This window comes from Podarcis vaucheri, assembly GCF_965113315.1.
Source record: "Podarcis vaucheri genome assembly, chromosome: 8".
Classification (NCBI taxonomy): domain Eukaryota; kingdom Metazoa; phylum Chordata; class Lepidosauria; order Squamata; family Lacertidae; genus Podarcis; species Podarcis vaucheri.
The window spans coordinates 71110274-71133756 of NC_138766.1; the positions used below are offsets into that span (position 1 = coordinate 71110274).

General features: G+C 39.0%; 2 protein-coding genes across 5 annotated transcripts in view; both read left to right on the plus strand.

Annotated features, from left to right (window-relative positions):
• The first annotated feature begins 323 nt into the window (after positions 1 to 323).
• Positions 324 to 3396, plus strand: POLR2K (RNA polymerase II, I and III subunit K). Of its 2 annotated transcripts, none has more exons than XM_082236026.1 (4): positions 324 to 410; positions 832 to 895; positions 2330 to 2422; positions 3236 to 3396. In XM_082236026.1, exons 2-4 carry the CDS (start codon positions 835 to 837, stop codon positions 3256 to 3258), a joined length of 177 nt encoding a protein of 58 aa, XP_082092152.1. In that variant the 5' UTR covers positions 324 to 410; positions 832 to 834; the 3' UTR covers positions 3259 to 3396. The 2 variants fall into 2 exon arrangements, with proteins under 2 accessions (XP_082092152.1, XP_082092151.1); XM_082236025.1 differs by having other exon boundaries at positions 330 to 464.
• A 2339-nt stretch (positions 3397 to 5735) lies between these two features.
• SPAG1 (sperm associated antigen 1) overlaps positions 5736 to 23483 on the plus strand; it is a 29938-nt gene continuing 12190 nt past the window's right edge. Inside the window, exons 1-12 of one of the 3 annotated variants that reach the window (XM_082235557.1) lie at positions 5736 to 5752; positions 8311 to 8452; positions 9137 to 9296; positions 9423 to 9548; positions 10303 to 10370; positions 11153 to 11265; positions 12306 to 12411; positions 14121 to 14251; positions 16496 to 16602; positions 18079 to 18241; positions 19709 to 20128; positions 20490 to 20589. In XM_082235557.1, the coding sequence (XP_082091683.1) occupies positions 8313 to 8452; positions 9137 to 9296; positions 9423 to 9548; positions 10303 to 10370; positions 11153 to 11265; positions 12306 to 12411; positions 14121 to 14251; positions 16496 to 16602; positions 18079 to 18241; positions 19709 to 20128; positions 20490 to 20589 (1634 nt within the window). In that variant the 5' untranslated portion in view covers positions 5736 to 5752; positions 8311 to 8312. The other 2 variants (XM_082235556.1, XM_082235558.1) reach the window with 2 other exon arrangements.

Genomic DNA, 23483 nt, shown 5'->3' on the forward strand with positions numbered 1-23483 from the left:
TAAAACGTACGTTGCAGTGCAGTGTAATACTGGAAGCTAATATACTGAAGTTAAAACCTGAACAAGTTGTTATAAGAAAAAACTGCTGCTTTGAATTCCTATAACAAAGTATTTGCTGAGCAAACCATTAACATCGCAATCCTAAAACATGTCTACTCAGAAGTAAGTCCCACTGAATTCAATGGGACTTACTCCCAGGTAAAAAGATTGCAGCATCTTAGTTTACTGAGTAATTGCGAAAGATTATAAAGCGCTAAATACGGTTGCAACCCAGCTCTTTAACAACACGCCGGAACTAGCGGGGCGGGACTTGCGGGCTTGCTGTGTATGCTTCTTTCGTCATCAGCCTGCGCCCAATAGTAGTGCTCATTAGGCTGCGCCCTAGAGCCGTGCATGGGAGATACGAACTGGTAACGGAGCTGGTTTTTAAAAACCTGTTTTGGGGGGATTGTTTCTGTTGAAAGGTGAGGTGATAAATTCCCTAATCAGGACCTTCCCCAAAAGTTGTAGCTCATTCGTGCAGTTTCCTGCCTTCCGGGATGAGACTATAGATCGACCCGCGAGGGTTGAGTCATGGGTTGGTTGGGGAAGCGGGTAAATAATGTTGCGTCTTCCTCGTGTCGCGTGCTCTTTTCTTTTGGCATACTCTTGCTTGGTTTTAAAAGTAAAAAATCGGCGTAATAAAGAAATCAGGTAGAAACCTTCCCTTTTCCAGCCTGTAACACCATCACCCGATTTTATTTAACAACAAGCCTGAAGTGGACTTGTAAGAGAACTATGCGTACGAAACTCATAAAAGATCTGCATGATTTGTCTTCTTTTTACTGACAGAGTATGGACACCCAGAAAGATGCTCCTCCTCCAAAGCAGCAACCTATGATATACATCTGTGGAGGTAAGATCATGTCATGCCTAACTGGTAGGAGTTGTGTGGTATAGCTTCTTGGTAAGGTGGTTGTGCCATAGAGTGTTGCTGAAAAAGAGTTTTGTCTCATATTCATGCAGTCTGTCATTAATTGCATCTTAGAATTCTGTAGGTTTAAATGAGAGGGAGGGAGATGAAGATGACACAAGCGTCTGTTGCTGCTTTGTTTGGGGTCTCTGCTCCCCACCACAGGGCCATTGGCTACCAACTGTCCTGTGGAAAGGAGTATCAGATCCCAGATTCCAGTGGAATTAATTTTATTGGTGTATCTGTTGTATTTTATAAATGCTCTAGGCCACTTTGAGGACTGGTGAAAAATCAAAATATAAAATATAAATCTTCTATATAAATATTGAACTCAGATATTGAAGTCAGTATTGAACCATTCTAATTTGACGAACTCCAATATGAAATGTTAAGAACCTTTCATAATTCTAGTGTAAATTAATTTATAAAATACAGTGTGAATATAGGTTTTCTGGCCTCACAATCTAAAGGGTTTGACAGAGCGGCAGGGCTGGAGCTACAACTGTGATTTAGGGAGCAATCCTATGCACACAAAACTGGCATAAAATAAGCTGTTGTAGTTATACTAGATCCAAACCCTGTTCAGTAGCAGGACTGTTTTTGCTCTGTCGAAAACAGAGGGGAAACAAGCCTTTAAAATGGTGTTCTACACTGGATTGCCAGGTCACAAGACCAAGCTGGGCAAGTTTAGGATCCAACCGAACCCACATTTTCTGGTTGCAGACCTGGAACACCCCTATTTTTGAACCTACATGGGCCTCTGCTCAGCTCCAGCTCCACCAAGATGAGCAAGTTACACTGTTGTATCTTCAGCTGAACTAGGAATTAGCCAGCTGAACCAGAAATCTGTATTGTAAACAGCTAATTGCAGCATGTCTTGCCATAGGATTGCCCCCTAAATCTGGATCATGTCAGTGCCATAATATGATGATAGTACGGTCAGTCTGGAATTCAGAGGATCCTAGGCCAGCTCAGCCCCTACCTGGAATGTTCTAATTCAGGGTTTTCTGCCAGCTGCTGGTGGCAGAATCCCCCCCCCCCCATTAGCACCTCCACCTGCATGTTCAGTGGGTGGAATGGAGAGTTGTGTGCCAGCAGTGATGCATCGCTCCACAAGTACAGGCCAGTAGGGCTGGGCGGAGGGACACCTCCACTCAATCCAACTTTCTCCTTAACCCCTCAGGACTTGGATTGCAGCCTAACTTCTCTAACATTTTAGTAAAATGAGTTAGGTAGACTCTGTTCTTTTCCATAAAATGTGACATTGTTTATAATATTTTGTGCATTATAATAAAAGGACAGTTTTTCTCTCACATTGTTAAGCTTTGTTCTCATTGCTTTGTTTCAATTTTCATATACTTTTTAATATATTTTCAGAATGTCACACAGAAAATGAAATAAAAGCAAGAGATCCCATCAGATGCAGAGAATGTGGATACAGAATAATGTACAAAAAAAGAACAAAAAGATGTATCCTTCTATGTGGGCCTGTTCATTGCTTGATTATTGCATGCTGATCCTAACTACCTGAACTTTTAGAATTTATTTAGAGTTGCTGTAATGTGATGGCGTAATTTTATACTAATAAAGGTCTACAAATCTCATCAGTACTGAAAATACTTGTGCTGCAGTACTTTGATCCACTTTATATATTACATTTCATATACAGATACTCTGGTTGGTAAGTGTTTTCTTTGCCTGCCTTTCATTATACACAGCTTGGATGGATTAGTCATATTGTGAAATGTAATGTGTAAACTGGTCAGCCATAATTATTTTCAACTAAGGTTGTTACAACACATAGCACCATACTTGTGCATATGTATATACTGTATCCTAGTGGCTTTTAATTGCATGTCAGTGCCATTGCATTCAGTGGTGTTTAAATAGATCAGGGGTTGTGAACCTGGTCCCTACCGCCCACTAGTGGGTGTTTCAGGATTCTAGGTGGACATTAGGGGGTTCTATGGCACAAGCTGAATCCTCCTATTGAGCACTGGTGGGCAGTAAGGAAATTTTACCATCGAGAAAGATGCATTAGTGGGCGGTAGGTATAAAAAGGTTGACTACCCCTGAAATAGATAGAACAGCTGATTGCAGAGGGAGATGTGAAAGTTACACTTTGAACATTGGAAAGAAGCACAAAGCACAAACTTTCTGCTTCTTGCTTATGCCTCTTGTTGAAATGTGTTAGGAGCGTGAAATAATTGCTTGCATAATGCTTATAACTAACCATTATTTTTTTCCCATGGTCTCCAGCTTTTTTCTTTAACTCTACTATAGTGGTTGTGTTTGATGCCCGATGAAGAAAACAGAAGATGCATCTGGTTTATGGCAATGTACTTTATTCATGTTAGACTTTGATTTTCTTATGGGCAAATGCATTCTTCCATTCTGACAGTGTGTAAATTATTCTGTTATGACAATAAAGTTTTATTCCAGTACTTGGTTGACATTTTTGCCAGTAATGAAATCTGAGAAAACTTTTAAAAATCTTTTAAAGTTCTATATTATCACCCACTACCATAAAATCTAATTCTCTTCCTAACTGGGAACGAAAGGGATACTATTTTATGTTAATAATGATCCCATTTCTTTGGAACAGCTGGCAACTAATACAGGAAATCTGAATTTCGAGTGGCTCCAGAAACACCAATGACAACATTTGTTATTGGACGCAGGATTGAAAACACAGGCTAGCCAGCCATTAACATGGTTAGAGAATTTAATATCTATGTGTGACCATGTAAGGGTATGGTGTCATTAATTTATGGAGGATTTGTAAGCAATTTGATAGGCCCTCTAGAGGGATTATGGGAGGGTATGACAGTTGTGAATGTGACTGGACACCACTTTAGACAAACCAGTTAAATCTGTCTCAGCATATGTTTGGGAAAATTCTATCAAGATAATCCATAGATGGTATAGGACACTGGTGCAATTACCCCATATGACATATGGATTTGCACCTTCCGTTTGGGAGGGATGCAATCACAGGAAAACATGTCCCCTTTGGTTGTCTTTCTCTATAGGTAAAGGGGACCTCTAACTGTTAGGTCCAGTCGCGGACGACTCTGGGGTTGCAGCGCTCATCTTGCTTTACTGGCCGAGGAAGCCAGCATACAGCTGGCCAGCATGACTAAGCCACTTCTGGCAAACCAGAGCACTACACAGAAACGCTGTTTACCTTCCTGCTGGAGCGGTACCTATTTATCTACTTGCACTACGTGCTTTCAAACTGCTAGGTTGGCAGGAGCTAGGACCGAGCAACAGGAGCTTTCCCTATAACCCAGGATTATTGATGAACAATACGTTTGGAAGTACCACAAATTATCCAGGAGCATGTGGATTTCACTGCTTAGTGTAGTGGTTATGAAAGGGAAAAAGAAACCACCCACACATTTTATGCTGTTTGATGGTCATTTGTTACATTGGCCAACAAATCAGGTTTACAAAACAACTTATCACCAGTATCATCACAAATTTGGATGTCATTATATTTCTGCTCTGAAATTTATTCTTTGATATCTCAATCTCTTCTGGCTGAAGGAAATTGTGACATTATCTTGGCAATATACTCTGTAAGAACAACACAGGCAAGAGTACTTACCTGGCTTCTGACACGGGGGGGGGGTTGTTTTTTTATTTCTTGTTATAGTCAGTTTCTATTTTGTGACTTTGTACAATATGTATATCATTGAAAAACAAATTAAAATAGTTAAAAATTCATTTAAGGTCTAATGTGATTGTAGCATCTACGGTAAGTCAAACAAGTGGCTAAATCTAGTTGACAGAATCTCTTATGTCTGAGGGGATGGAAAAAAGCATGGGGTGATGATAGTGGGTTCAGAACCAGGTTAGTATAATGGTTAAAAGTGTAATCATGGAGCTCAAGGTTCAAATGCTTGCTTGGCCTTGAAGCCCTCTGAGGGCATCAGATCTATTTTTCCTTAGTTTTGTGTACTTTGCAGATACCTAATAACTTGTCCTAAATGCCCTGCCATCTGATGGTGCAGAAATAATACAAATTGCCACCAGCTGAGTGAAGAACCAATTATTTTCTCCATTTACTGTTCCTATGCCATCAATTTCCAGCAAGCAGATGGAGGAAAGCTGGATCTTTTTTTTCTATTTTGTGTTAAATTGCAGCGTAACCCTGACATCTACTCAGAAATAAATCCTGTTGAATTTAATTGAGGGTTAGGCTAAGGCTGCAACTCTAACTCCACCTAGTAGTGTGATGCCCCACTGATTTAAATAGGATTTGCATCTCTGTGTACAGGGTTAGAATTGTGCTACTATTTGTGTATTCCATTGTGCAGGTATCTTGTTTGCCTCCTTGAGCCTGCTAATGAAAAGCCACCTTTAAGGCGGCATATCGGTTGTACTGTTCTTATAGCAGAAGTTTGGTCCTGGGTGGTGTTTTTTTATTTATTATTAATTATGATGATGCTTTTTAGTTGCTGAACTTCACTGCTTTTATTGCCCGTTGCTTTTGTTCGGCGAGTGTAAAACATGGTGGGATTGGGATATATTTAGAACAAATTCAATAGACAAGAAGACGAAACATTAAACCGTTTTTTGATGTACGCTTTAATGAGGTGCGGGAGGAGGGGAACGAGCGCCTGCCTTCACAACGTTGGCAAGCCGCCCTTTCCAGAGCGGCGGCGGCGACGGCGGTGGCGAAGCAGCGTCTCCTTAGCAACCGCCCCGCGCGGCCCTAGGTGGAGACTGCCTTCCTCGGGCGACTGCGCTGAGGTGGTGGTGGGCCGCTCGCCTTCTGCGCGTGCGCTAGAGGGGGTACGTTTTGTTGCTCGAGCGAATTCTATTTAAAAAGTGGCTCTCGGCGGGGCCACCTGTAGGGTTTCCCTCAGCGGCGCCGGTTCAAGGCCGCTCCGAGCGGCGAGGGGCGGCGGCAAAGCGTTGCTGGGGTCTGTCTCCTGTGGAAAGGACGTTGGAGTGGCGGCGTTCGCTGGGGAAGGAAGCAGGTAGGAGCGTCCGGTGCCGGGCAGGGGATGCTGTGTGTGGCCGTTTGAGGATAACGGCAGGAGGAAGAGGGAGAGCGAGGAATCGCGGAGGATGGATGGGGAGGGCTGTGGGAGATCGGGGGGGGGGGCACGAGTCTAGGGTGATGCAAACGGGGAAGGTGCGATGATGCTGGGAGGCAGCTATAATTGGTAGAACAGGTTTCATAGGGGGGCAAACAGGTGGTGGTGCCAGTGTATGTTTTTCTTTAAAAAAAAAATCTGATTTTTTTCTCCAGTAAGTTCAGGGTATGCTTTTCTCTGTCTTCGCAGCAACCCTGTAAGGTAGGATAGATTGTGGTGGTAACTGGCCTGAAGTCACTCAACTACATGGGCGTAGCCAGATCCCCCCCGCCCCCAATCAAGTAAATAAATAAAAATATTCAAGTAACTGACCAATCATGTCACATGGAGCTCAGTTCTGCCCCCCAACATAAATCCTGCCCCCCAACATAACTCATGGCTATTCCCGTTCTCAACTATATGGGTATTTGAAACTGCAAAAAGCTTCAACGATATATATTAAATGGGCAGCATACATGCACCGCTGTTATCTTTCATGCTCCTTTTCCTACGCCCATGGGCGTAGCCAAGGGGGGCAGCTGCCCCCCAATCAATTAAAATCAATACAAATTTGAGGTTCTGCCCCCCCAACAAAAGCCTGCCCCCTAACCAAAATCCTGATTATGCCCATTCCCCCCACCACCACCACCCTCATTGCTCTGAGGGTGTGACTGCTGTTGCTAAGGTCAGTTCTTGATTTTTGTGTGAATTGGGGCTAAGGCTGCAGAAATTACTTTGATAAAGGGGCACTGGCTAGGCCCTTAAAATACTCATGGTACAGGTCCCTACCACAAATTCGTATGTGCTGCTTTATACAGATAGATACAAATTTAGACCTCTGGGCACATTTAGATGGTTGGTGGCTGGAGTCTTGCCAGCTCTGTGCTTTACATCTATGCCCAGATGCCCTGTAAGCAAATAAAAGCATTTTATTTTTATTTATTTATTTTTTTAAAAAAGGAGAGGGAAGGAGATCGGGGGCCCAGCACAAATGATCCAGTCATTTCAGACTTTCATATAGAATAAAGCAGAATACCTTCAAAATGTTGTTATTTTGGGAGCTTGCTGCATGTATTGAAAAAGTGAGGCTTGTTTCCATGGTGTTGTGAAACTGCGTAGGGCAGGGCCTAATTTCAGGAGATGGTGATCTCCTGAAATTTCTGAGCTTTGTGGCTCACTTCAGTACATAGCAACAGTTGCTAGTGGATTATTTATTTATTTGCTGCAACCTGTTCCTTTTTTTTAACTGTAGAGGGCATTGTCCTTGAATTATTCTTTATAAAAAACGTATTCAGTGCTGAAATTGTGTTTTGATGCTACGTTGTAGGGTTAAATGATTCTTGTTTTATTTTTTATGTTTCAAAATGGGGATGGGTCAAAATTTTCTGGCATTCCATTTTAATGGGAAATTAGAGGGTTTGTTTGTTTTTTAATTGATGCTGACATTTTGCACTTGATAACCTGTACACAGTAAAATACTCAGTTTTCTTATAAACTGTAGCATTATAAACCATGTTCAAGAAATGAGCTTGTAGGTATTCTGTATGATTTGCATAAGGTACCGGTAAATAATGTGGAAGATCTCTCACAACAGATAATTCACAAATACACAATGTTCTCTGAACCTATGATTCTCTAAGATCATTAGTCACATAATTTGCAGACAAAATTCAATCAATGGATTTATTTATATGCAAAAGGATCTGAGAATAATTCTCACAAATAGGATTATGTTCAGTTAGTCTGTGTTATGGAAAAAAGTTTGACATTCAGATGGCTGCCAAATCTGAATGAACATAAACGTTATGAAGTCTGCATTTGGTATGTTGTAATAAAAAGCAACTGTTATTGTAAATACAAATAAGAAAACAGTGGCTGCAAAGATTTAGAAACAAAAACAGAATTATACATGTGAAAAATTCTGCTGTGAAAATTCTTTTCACTTAATCGTGTGTTTTTTCTAGCAGTAGCTATTTATACATATAAGCATTCATGGTGCATAAAGTACTACCCACACAGAAAGTCCTGGTCCTATAAATTGTTCCATTTCAATGGACTGAAGCTAGAAGGATTTAAAACAGGTGCACAAGCAAGTATGTTTGAAGTAGTTCACAGGGTCAAAAATTAAGGCTGCAGTCTAATAATCTTCTGTAACTGAAAAGTGTTTGCAATGTACATAAGAGATTATAACACATTATTCAGTGAGCTTATGTAATTTCAAAATATATATGAATAGTGGGAAAATTTAAATATTACCTTTTATATTTCTAGTTATGAGTGCTGACCAAGTTTCATGCTTGTTAAGCCAAGGAACAACAAAAACATATCAAATTCCTATTGAGCATCTGGACTACAAATTCATTGAAACATGCAAAGATGTTAAGCATTTGGAAAAGATTCTTAAGATATTAAGGTAAACATTTAAATTACATATTTATTTTGTTATGGTTTACATATTTTTATTCATATTAACTAAACATTAACTAGAAACTAATAAGGCTATCACTTCTTTTGTAGACCTTGTCAGAAAACTTGTTTAAAAGCTAAATATTGTCATAATTTTAAATAAGTGAAAATAGTTTAGTCTTGCTAGCATGGCATTAGTATAACATAAATTGGTTGTTTGGACTGAGAAGGTGATCTATTTATACTAGCTAAGGCTGGGATATTCAGATTTAAGATTTTACAGACCTTTTGGCCATGCAGAATTGAGCCATTGAATGGTTATTGAGCTTAAAAAAGCAATACAAAAGCAATACAAAATGTAGCAATGTCAGCTGTAAACTATTTACAAGTCTAGAGCAAATCAAACAAAAATAGTGGAAGTCTTTATCTCAGAAGGGGGGGGGGTGTTATAAAAGCTCCTGAAGTTAATATTTATGGTTTATGCTTTAAAAATAGCTATTGGTGATATCTAATGCCGTATGTGTGGAGGTCCACTCATCCAGCAGGACTTACTCTTTCTCTGCACTCTCTCTTGAGTTTTCCCTAACCTGTCATAGCATATTTTGAGGATGCATGGGGGCTACAGGGGACAGAAGAGAATTCCTGTTGTGCTTACAGAAGTTCGTATAATGTCACATTTATTAATTTTTAGATCTGGTGAAGAAGGCTTCTATCCTGATCTTGTATTATTTTGTGAAAAACGCATTGAGTCTTTGGCTCCAAATAGCAGAGCTCTGCGAAGAGATAAACCTGCAGCCACTGCTTCTGATTTTACTACTGAGGAATGGAAAGAAATAGAGAATGAAATGAAGGTATTGCACTTCTTCATTCTGCAGCATGCTAATTTTGTATGTGACTTTTAAATAACAAATAGTTGTTGCCTGGTAAAAAAACAATTTCAGATTTTGAAATACGTTTATGTTTTTGATTTCTTTCAGAGCTGGATTACCGAAATGAAAGAAGATGAGTATAAAATGCGGTATGCTACAACGGAAGTATTCAAGGAGAAAGTGGAAAATTTGCCACCAGTTCGTAGTTCAGATAGCTCTCTTCCTTCTAGACAGGTGGGAATCTGTGTTTCTATACAATATTCAGTATCAATTTTTTTTTTAATGTGTTGTTGGCATCTGACTAAGTCATACCTGAAGGAGACCCATTGAAATCATGGCCAACTTGTCCCTATTTCAGTAGGTCTATGAGTATGACGGTCACATATCAAATGGGAGGGGGAAAACATCTAATAACCCTGGAGAGAAGTACTCCACAATGGAACATTTTGTCACAGGACCCTACTTGATTCAATTCAATTCAGGACGCTACATTCAAATTGTGTGAGTGCCAGTCGTGTAAAAGGAAGCTATCAGTAGGTTCAGGGCATCTCAAAGGTTTGCAGAAGTAGGGAAAAAGTACAAACAAACCCCAATCAGCCCAGTGATGACAGAGCATTCCATGCTCACTAACTGGAGGTGAGGAATGGAAAGCTGGAGGGGGAGGGGCTGGATTCTTGATGAGATAGCACTCTGTGCTGCAATGTTTAATTGCAAGTCCCACTTGGTTATGTATGTTTGCAATTCTCATTTTTTCCCATATGAGAATTTTTATATCGAAATATTGACATTTATTCTTAGTTGATAAGCACATGATTGTAGAAAGGATAGCAAGTGATTGAGTTACTTACTGAACATATGTGAACCCCAAAACCTCAGTTTGAGGTAGCTAAAACATGTTATAATGCTCATATCACATGAAATGAGAGTAACAAAACAAATTCTTTGATGAAGCTTATTTTTTTATATCTTGTCTGACTTCTCATTCTAGAGCAAAACTTCAAGAAATGGTGTAATAAAGAATAAAAATGTACCAAGGGACTATAGAGAGTGGGATAAGTATGTCAGATACCTTCTGCGTATTGTTTAATTCAATTATTTTCTAATGTTCTATTTAAGTTGGTTTTGAAAAAGGAACGTTTGTTTCTGTGTTAACGTGCCCTTGAAATTCTCAAAATCTCACAGAGCTAACTATAGACAAATGGTATTCGAAAGTCTAGTATTAATGGAGAACTTTACACAAAAATTGCATGTTGGGAGAAAGCGCTCTAAATATGATGAGTTGTATTCAACATCATGCTAAGGCAAGTATTTGATCTGTGCAATAATTTTTCCTTGCACAACATCTTGCTTGCCCTGCCAATATCCTCCTTAAATTGTGGTGCCAGGCCAGGACACAGTACTCCAGGTATAGTCTTTCCAAGGCAAAATAGAGCAGTACTCTTACTTCATTTGATAGGGGCACTATACATCCTAGAATAGCATTAGCCTTTTTTTGCTGCTGCATCACACTTTTGACTCACATTAAATGTGTGGTCTACTAAGACACCTAGATCCTTCCCCACATCTTATATTTGTACAGCTGGTTCTTCCTACTTAAGAGTAGAACGTGCCCACTGCTTGCAGCTCAGTGGGTTAGAGTGAGGTGCCGATAATGCCAAGATCATGGGTTTGATCCCCATATGGGCCACCTGCCTATTCCTACATTGCAGATTAATGGTCCATCATACCCTTAAACTATGTAAGTGTGAGGTCTTGTTATAGTTAAACACACATTTGTATAATTTATGGATGTTTATTATTATCATGTAAATATATTAAATTCTTTTCCATTTTTTAAGGTTTGATGTGGAAAAAGAATGTTCCAAAATTGATGGTTATGAGGAAAATAAGAGTAAACCCAGCTTTAAAACTACTAACAAAGGGTTACCAAAATCTGATATAGACACAACAGGTAGGTTTTCATTCAATACTACAGTGATTTTGGTTGCTGTTGCCTTTTATTGAAAAATAAGAAATCTACTACTCATAGGAATCTCTGTTTTCAAAAATACTGTGACTTGATGCTCATATAGAATTATGACAATTTTATATGAATTTGTTTATCAGTATTGTATGCATTGTCAGTAACTCCTGTATATATCCAATGTCTGCCTATCCTTTCCCAGAAATATTCCCCCCCCCCATTTTACCATGTTACTTCAAAATTCAGTAATGCAGTCAGTACTGCTGAATTACAGCATTTAAAAATCCTGTGTTTTTGATTGCATAATTCTGCTAAGGTAGTAGATAAATCAGTAATATAGCTAGAAAACATTTTTTTGGAAACAGGGTTTTAAAATGTTATAACCCTTACCAGTGTGGTGTAGTGGTTAAGAGCGGTGGATTCGTAATCTGGGGAACCGGGTTCGCATCTCCGCTCCTCCACATGCAGCTGCTGGGTGACCTTGGGCTAGTCACACTTCTTTGAAGTCTCTCAGCCCCACTCACCTCACAGAGTGTTTGTTGTGGGGGAGGAAGGGAAAGGAGAATGTTAGCCGCTTTGAGATTCCTTCGGGTAGTGATAAAGCAGGATATCAAATTCAAACTCTTCTTCTTCTCTTCTTACCTTGAAAAAAATAGCATACCCTTAAACAATAAAGCAAAAAATTCCAAAGTGTAGTTTCAACCACTGTATAATTGCCTACTTTGACTGCTACTGGTATTTCAGGATCTCAGAGGTGCTTCCCAGCCTTGTTACAGGAGTTCCTTTTAACTGGACAGACTGTTAATTAAATTTGTTACCTTCTGTATACAAAGCATGTGTTCAACTATTGAGATATAGCATGTTGCCTGAAGTGGGTAGAGGCTCAAATCAACACAATAGAGCACTTGTAGATTATGTTTTTTACAATATTCTCTCTCTCATATTCTTTCTCTGTAGCATTAAAAGAAATGTTTTTTTTGTTTTGCCTGCAATTTTTCTTCCTTTAATATGTAATAGATATCTTCTAGGTTTGACTACAAAGGAAAAAATATTCATTGCTAATCGTGAAAAAGAAAAAGGAAATGAAGCATTTGTTACAGGAGACTACAAAGAAGCAGTTATCTACTATACTCGGTGAGTCATCCATAGTAATTATTAGCCTGCTGCAGTAGCAATAATAATAATAATAATAATAATAATAATAATAATAATAATAATTTATTTATTTATTTATAGAGAGCCAGTGTGGTGTAGTGGTTAAGAGCGGTAGTCTCGCAATCTGGGTAACCGGGTTCGTGTCTCCGCTCCTCCACATGCAGCTGCTGGGTGACCTTGGGCCAGTCACACTTCTCTGAAGTCTCTCAGCCCCACTCACCTCACAGAGTGTTTGTTGTGGGGGAGGAAGGGAAAGGAGAATGTTAGCCGCTTTGAGACTCCTGAAGGGGAGTGGAAGGCGGGATATCAAATCCAAACTACTACTCTTCTTCTTCTTCTTCTTCTTCTTCTTCTTCTTCTTCTTCTTCTACCCTACCCATCTGGCTGGGCTTCCCCAGCCACTCTGGGCAGCTTCCAACAAAATATTAAAATACAGTAGCAACCTGGATGCAAAGCAGGCATTAATATGTAGTCTTAAAAGCTACAACTTCCATTTAAAAAATCATTTAGCTGCTTCACTATCAACTTCGTTGTTTAAAAGTGGTTTAAACAAAATTTGTATTAGTATACATATATCAAATTTATGGTATTCATTTTTCTGCGTACATGTTGTGTAGCCAGGCAGCAACCCTCACAATAAGGCATTCTAGACTGAGACTGTGTACTGACAAAAACCTCAAGAACTTGAAAGTGCGACATGACACTATTTTTGTGTGCAGAGGCACTTCTTATTCTGTCCTATTAGGCAGCAAACATGGCTTGGACCGATCCTGCTTGTATTGAATATGGTATATATAGATGCCTTCTTCCTGGTGGTCCTTGCAGTTGTGCTGGGCTTTGTTGAAGGTTTGAAACCCGGCATAACTGTGGAGATGACTCCCACCCTCCTCCAGTTCCAAATTTGTAGGTGGAGAACTAGAATTTGTTTTGGCACCGGACAGCTGATGTACTTGATGTACCTCTGCTGCCCATTACCCAAAGGAGCCTATGCCAACCTTCACCTCCAAAGCCAGAGAGAAAACTTCTGCTTGTTTTGGTACCAGGCAGCAGAGGCACTTTGTGAATCTTTAACTGACCAAGGCCAACATGGCAAGCCACAGCCTTCCTCTTCCGCTTGGAGTTGGGGGTGGGTGCAACTTAGTTTGCTCTGTAACTCAGTGCAGTTGCAGGGGATTATCCCAGCTCTACCTTCACTTCTTAGCCGGAGAGCTCATCATTGTTGACATATGTAACTTTTGCCATTACAAGGGTGACAGGCAGAATTGTAGATCACTTGGCCTTTCTTACATGCTTTATCATATAGTCTTCATATTATAGCATTATGACTTGTAGTCAATTTTCTGCACTGAGTTGCATGAGATTAATAGAGAATGAAAATGGTTAGGTAACTACGGAAAATAATTTGTCCCTCTTTAGGCCTTTATGTGTATTCTTTATCTTTCTTTGCCATTTTCATTAGCAGATGGGAGGCCACACCCACTCTGATTGGATCTTTTACTCTTTTGACTTGTACTTGTTTTCATTTGTACTCTGTACAGTACTGTAACACTCCTATATTTTTCATTCTTGGGTCTTCTGGCTTTACTTTGTAACAACATTCCCGCACCTTAGGCTTTAAGGCGTCACCTGACTCTTTTCTGAAGTGTCTGTGTTCATTTCAGCCTGCCTAATGCCTCAGTATTTTGCAGGAGCATATCTGCCTTTCCCACTGTGGCTGCATACAATAATAAAGCTCAGGCAGAAATAAAACTTCAGAATTGGCATGTTGCTCATCAGGATTGTGAGACAGTGTTAAAAATGGACCCTGAAAACATAAAAGGTAAAATTAAAGAAATCACTTTTGAGAAATTAATGCTAGCAAAATTCTTTTTAAATTAATGGAGCAAAATCAGCATAGGTGACAAACACTGGTTTTTGAAATTTGTGGATTGCATTCTGTGGAGTAACCACTCTCAAATTTTTATTTTTCCACTTCTGCTATAGTGGGAAATGAATTGTTCAGCACATAGTGGCTTAGTACTCATGCTAAGTGCTTTACATGGTTTAGTGAAAGGGAATTTATGGGGGTACAGTATCTGCTTTGCCATTAGAACCCTGAATATTTTCCCACTCATCTCCAATATTCACTGTAAAAGCTTGTATCCCTTCAATTCAAGGTAAATTCTGAGACAGGGCTAGCCAGGCGATGGTGGGAAAAGTTTACTCCAAGCAACAAGAGTTCCCCTTCCAACTATTAATCAGCTGAAGGAAGTTTAGCCTACTTTGTCTAAAGCAATTTATTGCAATCCTGAGAGATGAAAAGTTGGCTTTTCCTAGACAGTGTAAAAGGGAAGTCCCCACATGTCTAGGTACTGCCTTTTCCTAGCACCAAACTAAGTAAATAAAAAGGGAGAATAACAGAGCAATCCTACAGAGATCCGGGGAAGCACAAGAGTCTAAGCACAAAATAGGACATAAAGTGGTGCTGGTGGACTTATTTCCTTTATTCCTATCCCCAGTTGGTTTCAGTAGGAGGGAAGATATGCCAGTTCCAGTGTTGGCATAGTTTGTATAAAACTTGCCACTACTGCAATGAAGAGTCATCCAGGAGTGGAACTCCTCCACCTGGTGAGGAAGGGATTCAGGGTTCCGCAGCTGCCTTTCCTGGGAGTGTAGAATTCCTCCTTGAATTATGCTTGCACCTTCAAGAGATAGTTGGCCTCTCCCACTCACAGCAACTGTTATCTCTTTTGCTCTGTTTCCCCATGACAAGTGATTGTGTACAGATACAACATTTTGAATTTACGTGTACATGCCATGCAATTAGCATACATACATATACCATGTGGGAGACTTTTTATAGTGTGGTTGTTGGACTAGGACCAGGGAAACCTGGCTTCAAGGTTAGCCCACTTTACAGATCGTTTTGACAATAAAACTGGGGAGTAATGTAAGCCACCCCAAGGTCCTTGGAGGAAAAACAGCATAAAAATGTAATGAATAAATAATAAATAATGCCATGTTACATTACAGTGGTGCCTCGCAAGACGAAATTAATCCATTCCGCGAGTCTCTTCGTCTAGCGGTTTTTTCGTCTTGTGAAGCAACCCTATTAGCGGCTTAGCGGATTATCACTATTAGCGGTTTAGCGGCTATTAAAGGCTTAGCGGCTTAGCTGCTAAAAGGCTATTAAAGGCTTACCGGCTTAGAAAAAGGGGGGGGAGTGAAAAAAAATCTCAAGACTCGTAAGACATTTTCGTCTTGCGAAGCAAGCCCATAGGGAAATTCATCCTGCGAAGCGCATTGAAAAACGGAAAACCCTTTCGTCTAGCGGGTTTTCCGTCTTGCGAGGCATTCGTCTTCCGGCGCACCACTGTATATAGGTTTTTGCAGCTGTAATCACATCTCTTTTAGTGGGTTAATTTTTGGTAACAGATTATACTTTGATGGGAGACTGGGACAGATTAGAAATTTAGCGGAATAATTACGGTATTAAAATAAGGGTTGAGGATCCTTTTTCAACCTGAGGGCCTCATTTGCTTTTGGGCAGCCTTATAGGACCTTGTGCCATTGATGGGCAAGACCAGAGGCAAAAGTGGGCTAAGCAACTACCACCATTTTTGTCTTGTGTACTGTAGGTTGGCTTCTTCACACTCACACATCTCTCTTCACACTCGCACATCTCTTCCTCCATTGAGGAAGCAAGAAGCCTTATCGGAGTTAAGGACACATTCCAGCCACTAGAGTGGGGTGTAAAGATGGGTGTGGTTCAGAAGGGGGTGTGGCTTGGGGAGAACTTCAGGGGCCAGATGGAGTGGCCTGGAGGGCTGCATTTGGCCCCTCGGCCTGAGGTTCTGCATCCCTGTACTAAAATGGATCCTTGTATGTGAAGATGGTTTGTCTGCGTCAAATTGAAATTATTTTTTAACCATTCCTCTTTATTACAAAGCTATATTGCAATAGTTGCAAGTTATTATATAATTCAGAATTATTTTACATTTCCACAATTTCACATTATATTGACATATTTATTATGTAACTTAGAATATTGCAATAAAATAATGCATTCTTTATTGATCTGCAGCTTTTATGCGCCGTGCCACTGTTTACACTAATCTACATAATTTCAAAGCAGCTGCAGAAGATTTGAAGAAAGTGTTACAGATTGAGCCAGAAAATGCTACTGCTAAGGTAAGTATTAATTGTTGACTTCATGGACGTTTTGTAAACTATGGATACCGTTTGTATTAGACATATTTACTATTGAAAGATGGTACACAATGAAATATATCTAATACAAATACTGTATTTGATACAAATACTGCCATCCCACAGATGGCGGCAGGTTAAACTGGTTTTTCAAAAGGGAAAAAAGCAATAAGTTTCCATCAGCTGATCCATAGTGGAGAGCCCACCATTCACCCAACTATTACAATACCATATTTCTCCCAATTTTGATGCTGCTCTGCAAGCTAAGTTTTCTGATTTGGAGGGAAGGTCACACAGAAATAATCTGCACATTCTGAGGGTTCAAGAGAGATCTGAGCAATTGAATACCTCTGTGGTTGTAGCCACTCTGTTGTGGATATTGCTATGATTCTGTACACTGAGTTGGCCAATTGCAGCCCAGTTCCTTCCAGAATGAGTATCTCAAGTTCCAGTGGCATAGCATGCCTTTCAACAAATCCTGTAGCCCTCAACCAGTGGAGTACAAGATTGCTGGCTGAGCCATTGCAGCAGATTGAGTGGGGCAATCTGGTATTGTGTATGCTGGGGATGTGGTATTGTGAGTTCATTGGCTCCCTATGTGGGTGTTGTCACTGGCACCATCCCTGATTGGTGGGCTTTGGTAGAGTTTCTCAGCCTGCAGCTTATTTCCCCCACTCTGGTTTAGTGCAGGTGACCTAAGTGGCACATACATGTCAGGAGAAGTATGGTAACGTATAATTGCTCCACACAATTTATATTTATTTATTAAATTTCTATACCACCCTTTGTCTGAGGATCACAGGGTGGTTTACCAATTACACATGGATGAATTTAATATAGAAGATATTCTAAATGGCAAAAACAGTCTAGTTTTTCTTGCCCTTTCAGTAGCTTAAATTGGTGAATGAGTCTTTCTAATACGTACAGCAGTATTCAACAGATCTTTGGGCCTAATTGAGAGAGAAATCCTGAGCCGATTTCTAATGATCAGCTATAGTCAATCTGGTTCCAAAGGCCATCTTGATAGACTGATAGTAATGAAAGCATCAAACAAACTGTATTCAGTAATATCAATTGTGGTACTAAACCAGCTGCCTCATTCATAATTTTATACATTTCTACTTTAACAATCTCCCACTACAGATAATTTAAAGCACCACTCCTAATATAATATCCCTACATTTACAACTGCATTACTTAAATTTATTAGAGAACTACTAGAGATTAGAGATCTGTACTGAACAGGTTCTTTTTAAATAGAATTTCCTATAGAGGTATATCTACTTTTCAGTTCTAAGTACTTTGGTTCTGATCTCACTTCTGACACTAGGTTCTCTAATTTTCTCCTTTTGCAATTACAGTATTATGTAATGTTGAAAATGTTGAGTGTATCTTTCAGTGGTGGAAGAATTTGTGTATTTAAAATAATAATAAATAAATATTGCTATATTACTACAGAAAAACTTGTTGGATATTGAGAAGAAGCTGAAAGAGTTGGAACCTATTTCTCACACTAATAGCAAAGGGAAAAAAATACTTATTCAAGATATAGAAGACTCAGATGGTGATGAAGAACTAGGAGGAAATGAAGCAGAATGTGAAAATGGCAGTGGAGATAAAAGTAATTTTAACTTGTTAACTGTTAATGGAAGGACATGGAGCTGACTGTAGTGTCACCTCACTGGAAGATAGTACTTCACATCATCCCAGATTTGAGCAGTGTGAGATTCCAGGGGTTCCAAGCACTTACCCAGGGTTCGTGTTTCTTTCGGAATGAGACACAGTGGAGACTGAGGTGTCTTTATTATATATGGTTTATTTACACATATATATGTATACCTGAGCCTACGATGGAGGGGTTCACAGCATTAACATCCCAAGAGGATCTTGCTTCCCAATAGCTGTGGCCTGGAATTCAAACAGAAATCAAATATCTCTCTGACTCACCAGCTTCCCAACTTGTTTGTGTACAGTTCTTAGACATACTTTCAATCCGTAATATTGCACATTATTCCCCACCCACTCCAATTTTCCTTTTAAAAGTTTTCATAGCATAACCTCAGTTGTTTTGAATTCATATGTCTTTTAACAGTAGATTTGCAGACACTGGAGCTATTTTAAGAGGGAAACTCTCATAAAGTTGTGGTCTATTTTTGGTTTAAGATGGTATTAAACAATTTTGTTTAATATTTTGTGTTTAGATAAGTAAGAAATAAACATGTTCAATATTGCAAGTTTTACTTTTAAAATCTGGAACTATTTGTTTTAGGAAGATGCTGCAAAATGATTATTTCACCTTTTTACGATCTCTTTAAAATGTCATTTCTTTAAGATGATTATTTCATACTATTATAGGGGCTAACTAAGATAAAGCATATGGTAAATCTGTTTATCTGCTATACATTTTATATATTGAATATTCATCGTTTCTAAAACTGATCTCCAAATTGTTCACTTTAAGCAATCTATTCCTTTTTTCAGAGAGTAGCAAGTGAATACAACTCTACTAGTATAAAAACTGTTAATTGGTTTATCCAGTACCATTTTGGCCCCTGCTTATCTATTCTAGACCATTTGGATATGAATAGAAAGCCTTTTTGAAATAAAGGGTAGAAGAATTTATCCTTACCTTTTAGTGGACCTGAAACTGTATGTGAAACTTCACAATACAGAACATGGCTTAATCTTTTTATATGTTTGATATAGTCTCAAAAAGGTAGATTGCAACTGTGACTTGAAATGCAGTTGTGATTTGCTGTCTAATTTGCTTGTTAGGCCAAATTTTAAGTTGAGCATCTAGTATTTAAAAGGTTAATTTCAAGGTGATTGTATACCGTTCAGAAGAGAGTAGTGCCAGTTCTTAAAAAATACTGATTTGACAGTGTTAAATTCCCACGATGGCAAACTGTTTATACTTAGCTGTGCTGTCTAAAAAGACTGCAGAAAATGTTATCTTTCATTGAATTCATTTCAGTAAGCTAATATGTGTGATATACCGGTACATGCTTTTAATCCACCCCTCCTTTGCTTTTACAATGGTTCGTTCTGATGATGCAGAGTCTAACCTAGCCGATTAACTTCCTTGTAGAAACTGCTGTGCTAGTGGGAGGAGAGATCACAACTGAGAAGACAGAAATGGGGAATGCACAAAAGAAGTTTCCCAGCAAAGGAGATGGCTGTAAATGGGAACACAAGGAAGCTCAGAAGCTCAGAGACCCTTTGGAGAATAGTGTTAAAAAAGGCACACCTGAAAAAAAGACAGCCAAGGTTTTACGGGATTCTGAAAATGAAGTAAATGGCTATCTGGGCAGTGACAAAAATAATAGTGAAAACAAGGAAGTAGTACAGAAAAATGCAGAATCTTCAGCAGCTGGAAAAAACAGTTCTACTTTGCTCCCTTCCACTGCAGCAAAACTGAAAGCTGAAGGAAATGAATTATTTAAAAATGGACAATTTGGAGAGGCCGTCCTCAGATACTCAGAAGCAATTGAAAATGTGATTAGTTCTGGTGAGTTAAATCTTTATGCAATTCTTATGGTGATTTTAAAATGTATCCTTTCTTCAATTAATAATTTTCTAGGAGAAAACTGAATTTCTCTGTAATAATTATGTAGTTGTGAAATTATTTATATACAGTTGCCACGATAATCAGATTTATTGTGTAGAATTTCATTGTAACTGAGTTATGGCTGCATATTAAAGCAGTAGGATGTATTTATAGGTGATCCACTAAAAAAAAGATCCTTGAAGCTTTGCTTCATCAGCACAATTGCACTACTGCAATGCAACCTTCAATCTAATGAAGTATTTTATACTAATAAAACTTGATTTCAGTGATCATAATCCACTGTAATTTTTTGTAATTTAAGGAATCCAAAGTCCAGAGGATCTAAGTATTTTGTATTCAAACAGAGCAGCATGTTACCTAAAAGAAGGAAACTGTGTTGACTGCATTCAAGACTGTAACAGGTAAATACCAATCTTACGCAGATAAACAATCCCCCCCCCCATGATTTAACCTTCCTTTAAAGAGTTTAAACAGTTTGAAATGTGTAACCCCTATGAATATGATAGTATGTGTTTCGTCAGAATGTGTTGGAAATCACTTCCTTGCTAAGAGGGAGGAAGATGAGAAAGACAGTTAATATTTCTCCAAATTATGTAAACATGTAAGGTTGGTTTGAATGTAAAATTAAAGCAAGTTCATTACAGAATTGTATGTAAGTTCCTATAGCTATTAATGCATTTTCCATTTGATTCCAGAGCCTAGAATTATGTTTTATATTATCCAGAACGTTTTAAGTAGTTGCATCATAATTGCAACATGATTGCAATTGTGTTGCAGTGGTTCCCAGAAAACGCATTCTTGGTCTCTTAAGTATGGTGCAGTATAGGGTATAGTTCTGACGGCAAATGTCTTGAATCCTTTCTCTCATCTAGAACATGAGGGGAAGGGTGTAGCTCAGTGGTAGAGTATCTGCTTTTGCATGCTGAAAGTCCTAGGTGCGGCTCTTGGCACCTCCAGATAGGAGTGGGAATGTTCGCAGTTTGAAACCTAGGGAAGTCGTCACCAGTCTGTGTATACAATACTGACCTAGATTGACTAATGATCTTACTCAATACAAGGCAGCTTCATATATTCCTAACTTGCTGCTGGCTTTTCTAAAACGTATCCTCTTATACAGTGAATGTATTTAATCAGTATCTAATGAGTTAGCTATAGCTGTCCAGGCCTTGCCTTGTTAAATGTAGACATTAGACGGTCAATGTATTTTATACAGGGGTAGCCAGTGTGATCCCTCCAGGTGTTATTAGACTGCACTGCCTGCCAGCCTCAGGCAGCATGGTCATGATGAGGAATGATTGGAGTTGTAATCCAATAACGCCTGGACTCTGGAGGATGCCATGTTGGCTACCTTGTGTTAGGATTTCTGATTTAATTTCTGTTTTAATAGAGTTAAATTTCTGATTTAATAAGCATTTTTTGGATCACAGTTTTCTTTAATAGCTCTTGAATCTCACAGGCAACATATCATTCATAATTGTTAGGCAACTCACACAAGCTTTCAGGTGTCAGAGTTGTCCGAGACAACTAATCATTGTTATATAAAAATAAGTACAAAAGAGGTTGGCATCTTTAATTGCACCAACTTTTGTTGGTTTAGGAATTTGAGAGTTTTAGAAGTTACAAAGAACTTGTAGTAATGGGTTGTGATAACATTGGAGGCAGTACTTAACTCTGTCATTACTCACTGCTCAGAACTCTTCCTTGAAAATATGGACAGATAGTGTAATCATAAAATTATTTTCTGAGAAGCTTTTGTTACTTAATGCTGAATGAGCTAAGAAGGATGAGCGGTAGGAGTAGGGACCAGTTTTAAATATTAAAACTGTATCCCAAATTACTGAATGGTGAGATTGGCGAGTCTGTTTTCTAAATATTCTCCAGGGGAGGAATGGAATTATCTGATGCTTCAGGAGGGGCTCAAAAAAGGAAATTGCCAGAAAATTCTCAGAAAATTCTTTGAGAAATTCCAGCTCAGCCACTCACCCACCTGCTGAAGTTCCTCACCACTGAAACTACGAAGATAGGCTTGAAAGTTGTGTGCAGTGCTTTAAGTCTTAGAAAGCAGAGCGTGGGCACAGCAGGATTTCCAGAGCTAAGCACCTTGGTTTGGTGTTTTGCATAACTCTTGTCCCTCCCTATGATTACCTGACACATAATAAATTATGCAAACAGGGGAAATATTTCTAAACAGTCTTAATTTGCATAATTTATATAAGCCACAGAATTCAGCTTTTCTTGATTCAAAATGTTTATTTGAATTCAAGTCCTACCTAACATTGTTCATATTATTACATAAATGCTTAGAGTTCTCAGAACAAGTGCTTCTCCCTCCATTATAAAAATACCAAAATGTTGGATGTTACTCTTTTATGATATCTTTATTAAAGCTACAGAGTTCATCATATAATGGGATGAACCATTTGTAGGTAAATACTGTATATAGCAGTATTGTGTATCTTCATGTAGGGGTGACAAATTCAGGTACTATTACTTGTAAATATAATTTGGACCAAGTAATTGGCAGTTGTGTATACTGCAAGGAGACTAATAAATAAATACTTTTTTCAGCTATTAGGCTCTGGGTGTACAGTGGTACCTCTAGTTGTGAACTTAATCCGTTTCAGGGTGCCGTTCACACCCCAAAAAGTCTGCAACTAGAGCGCCTCTTCCGCGCATGTGCGCGGCACAATCAAGCACTTCTGTGCATGCACACGTGGTGAACCCGGAGTAAACACTTCCAGGTTTGCCACGTTTGTAAGCTGAAAGTTCGTAACGAGTGGAACGCAACAAGAGGTACCACTGTATTTTGTACCTGTACATACTTAACGTTCTGCAACTATAACAATCTGCAAGCTATATAGATATAGATACAGATGACAACAACTAATAATAATAATAATACAATTTCTTATTTATACCCCGCCCATCTGGCTGGGTTTCCAGGGATGGGGAATCTGTGGCCCTCCAGAAGTTGTTGAACTCCAACTCCCACCAGCCTCAGCCAACATGGCCAATGGTCAAGGATGATAGGAGCTGTAGTCCAGTAGCATCTGGAGGGCCATAAATTCCCTACTCCTGACCTAGATACTACTTTAAGCGCAACAACCATTAATCCTCTGAGTTGCTTCTCTGCTAATAAGTATCACTCAGTTTAAATCTGTCTCTTATCTATATGATTAATAGACTTTCCTTTATACTGTCCCAATATAAAAAATAATATAATAAAATAGCAATAGACCGCTTGGTCCATTATTTCCTTTCCCTTCGATTTATTTTAGGATAGGTCCATATCTGA

Excerpts from the sequence above, each read along its gene's own strand:
- POLR2K (XM_082236026.1), top strand. The coding sequence starts at position 835 with ATGGACACCCAGAAAGATGCTCCTCCTCCAAAGCAGCAACCTATGATA. Across the intron at positions 896-2,329 it reads TATGATATACATCTGTGGAG|AATGTCACACAGAAAATGAA; the intron begins GTAAGATCATGT and ends ATATATTTTCAG. Across the intron at positions 2,423-3,235 it reads CAAAAAAAGAACAAAAAGAT|TGGTTGTGTTTGATGCCCGA; the intron begins GTATCCTTCTAT and ends ACTCTACTATAG.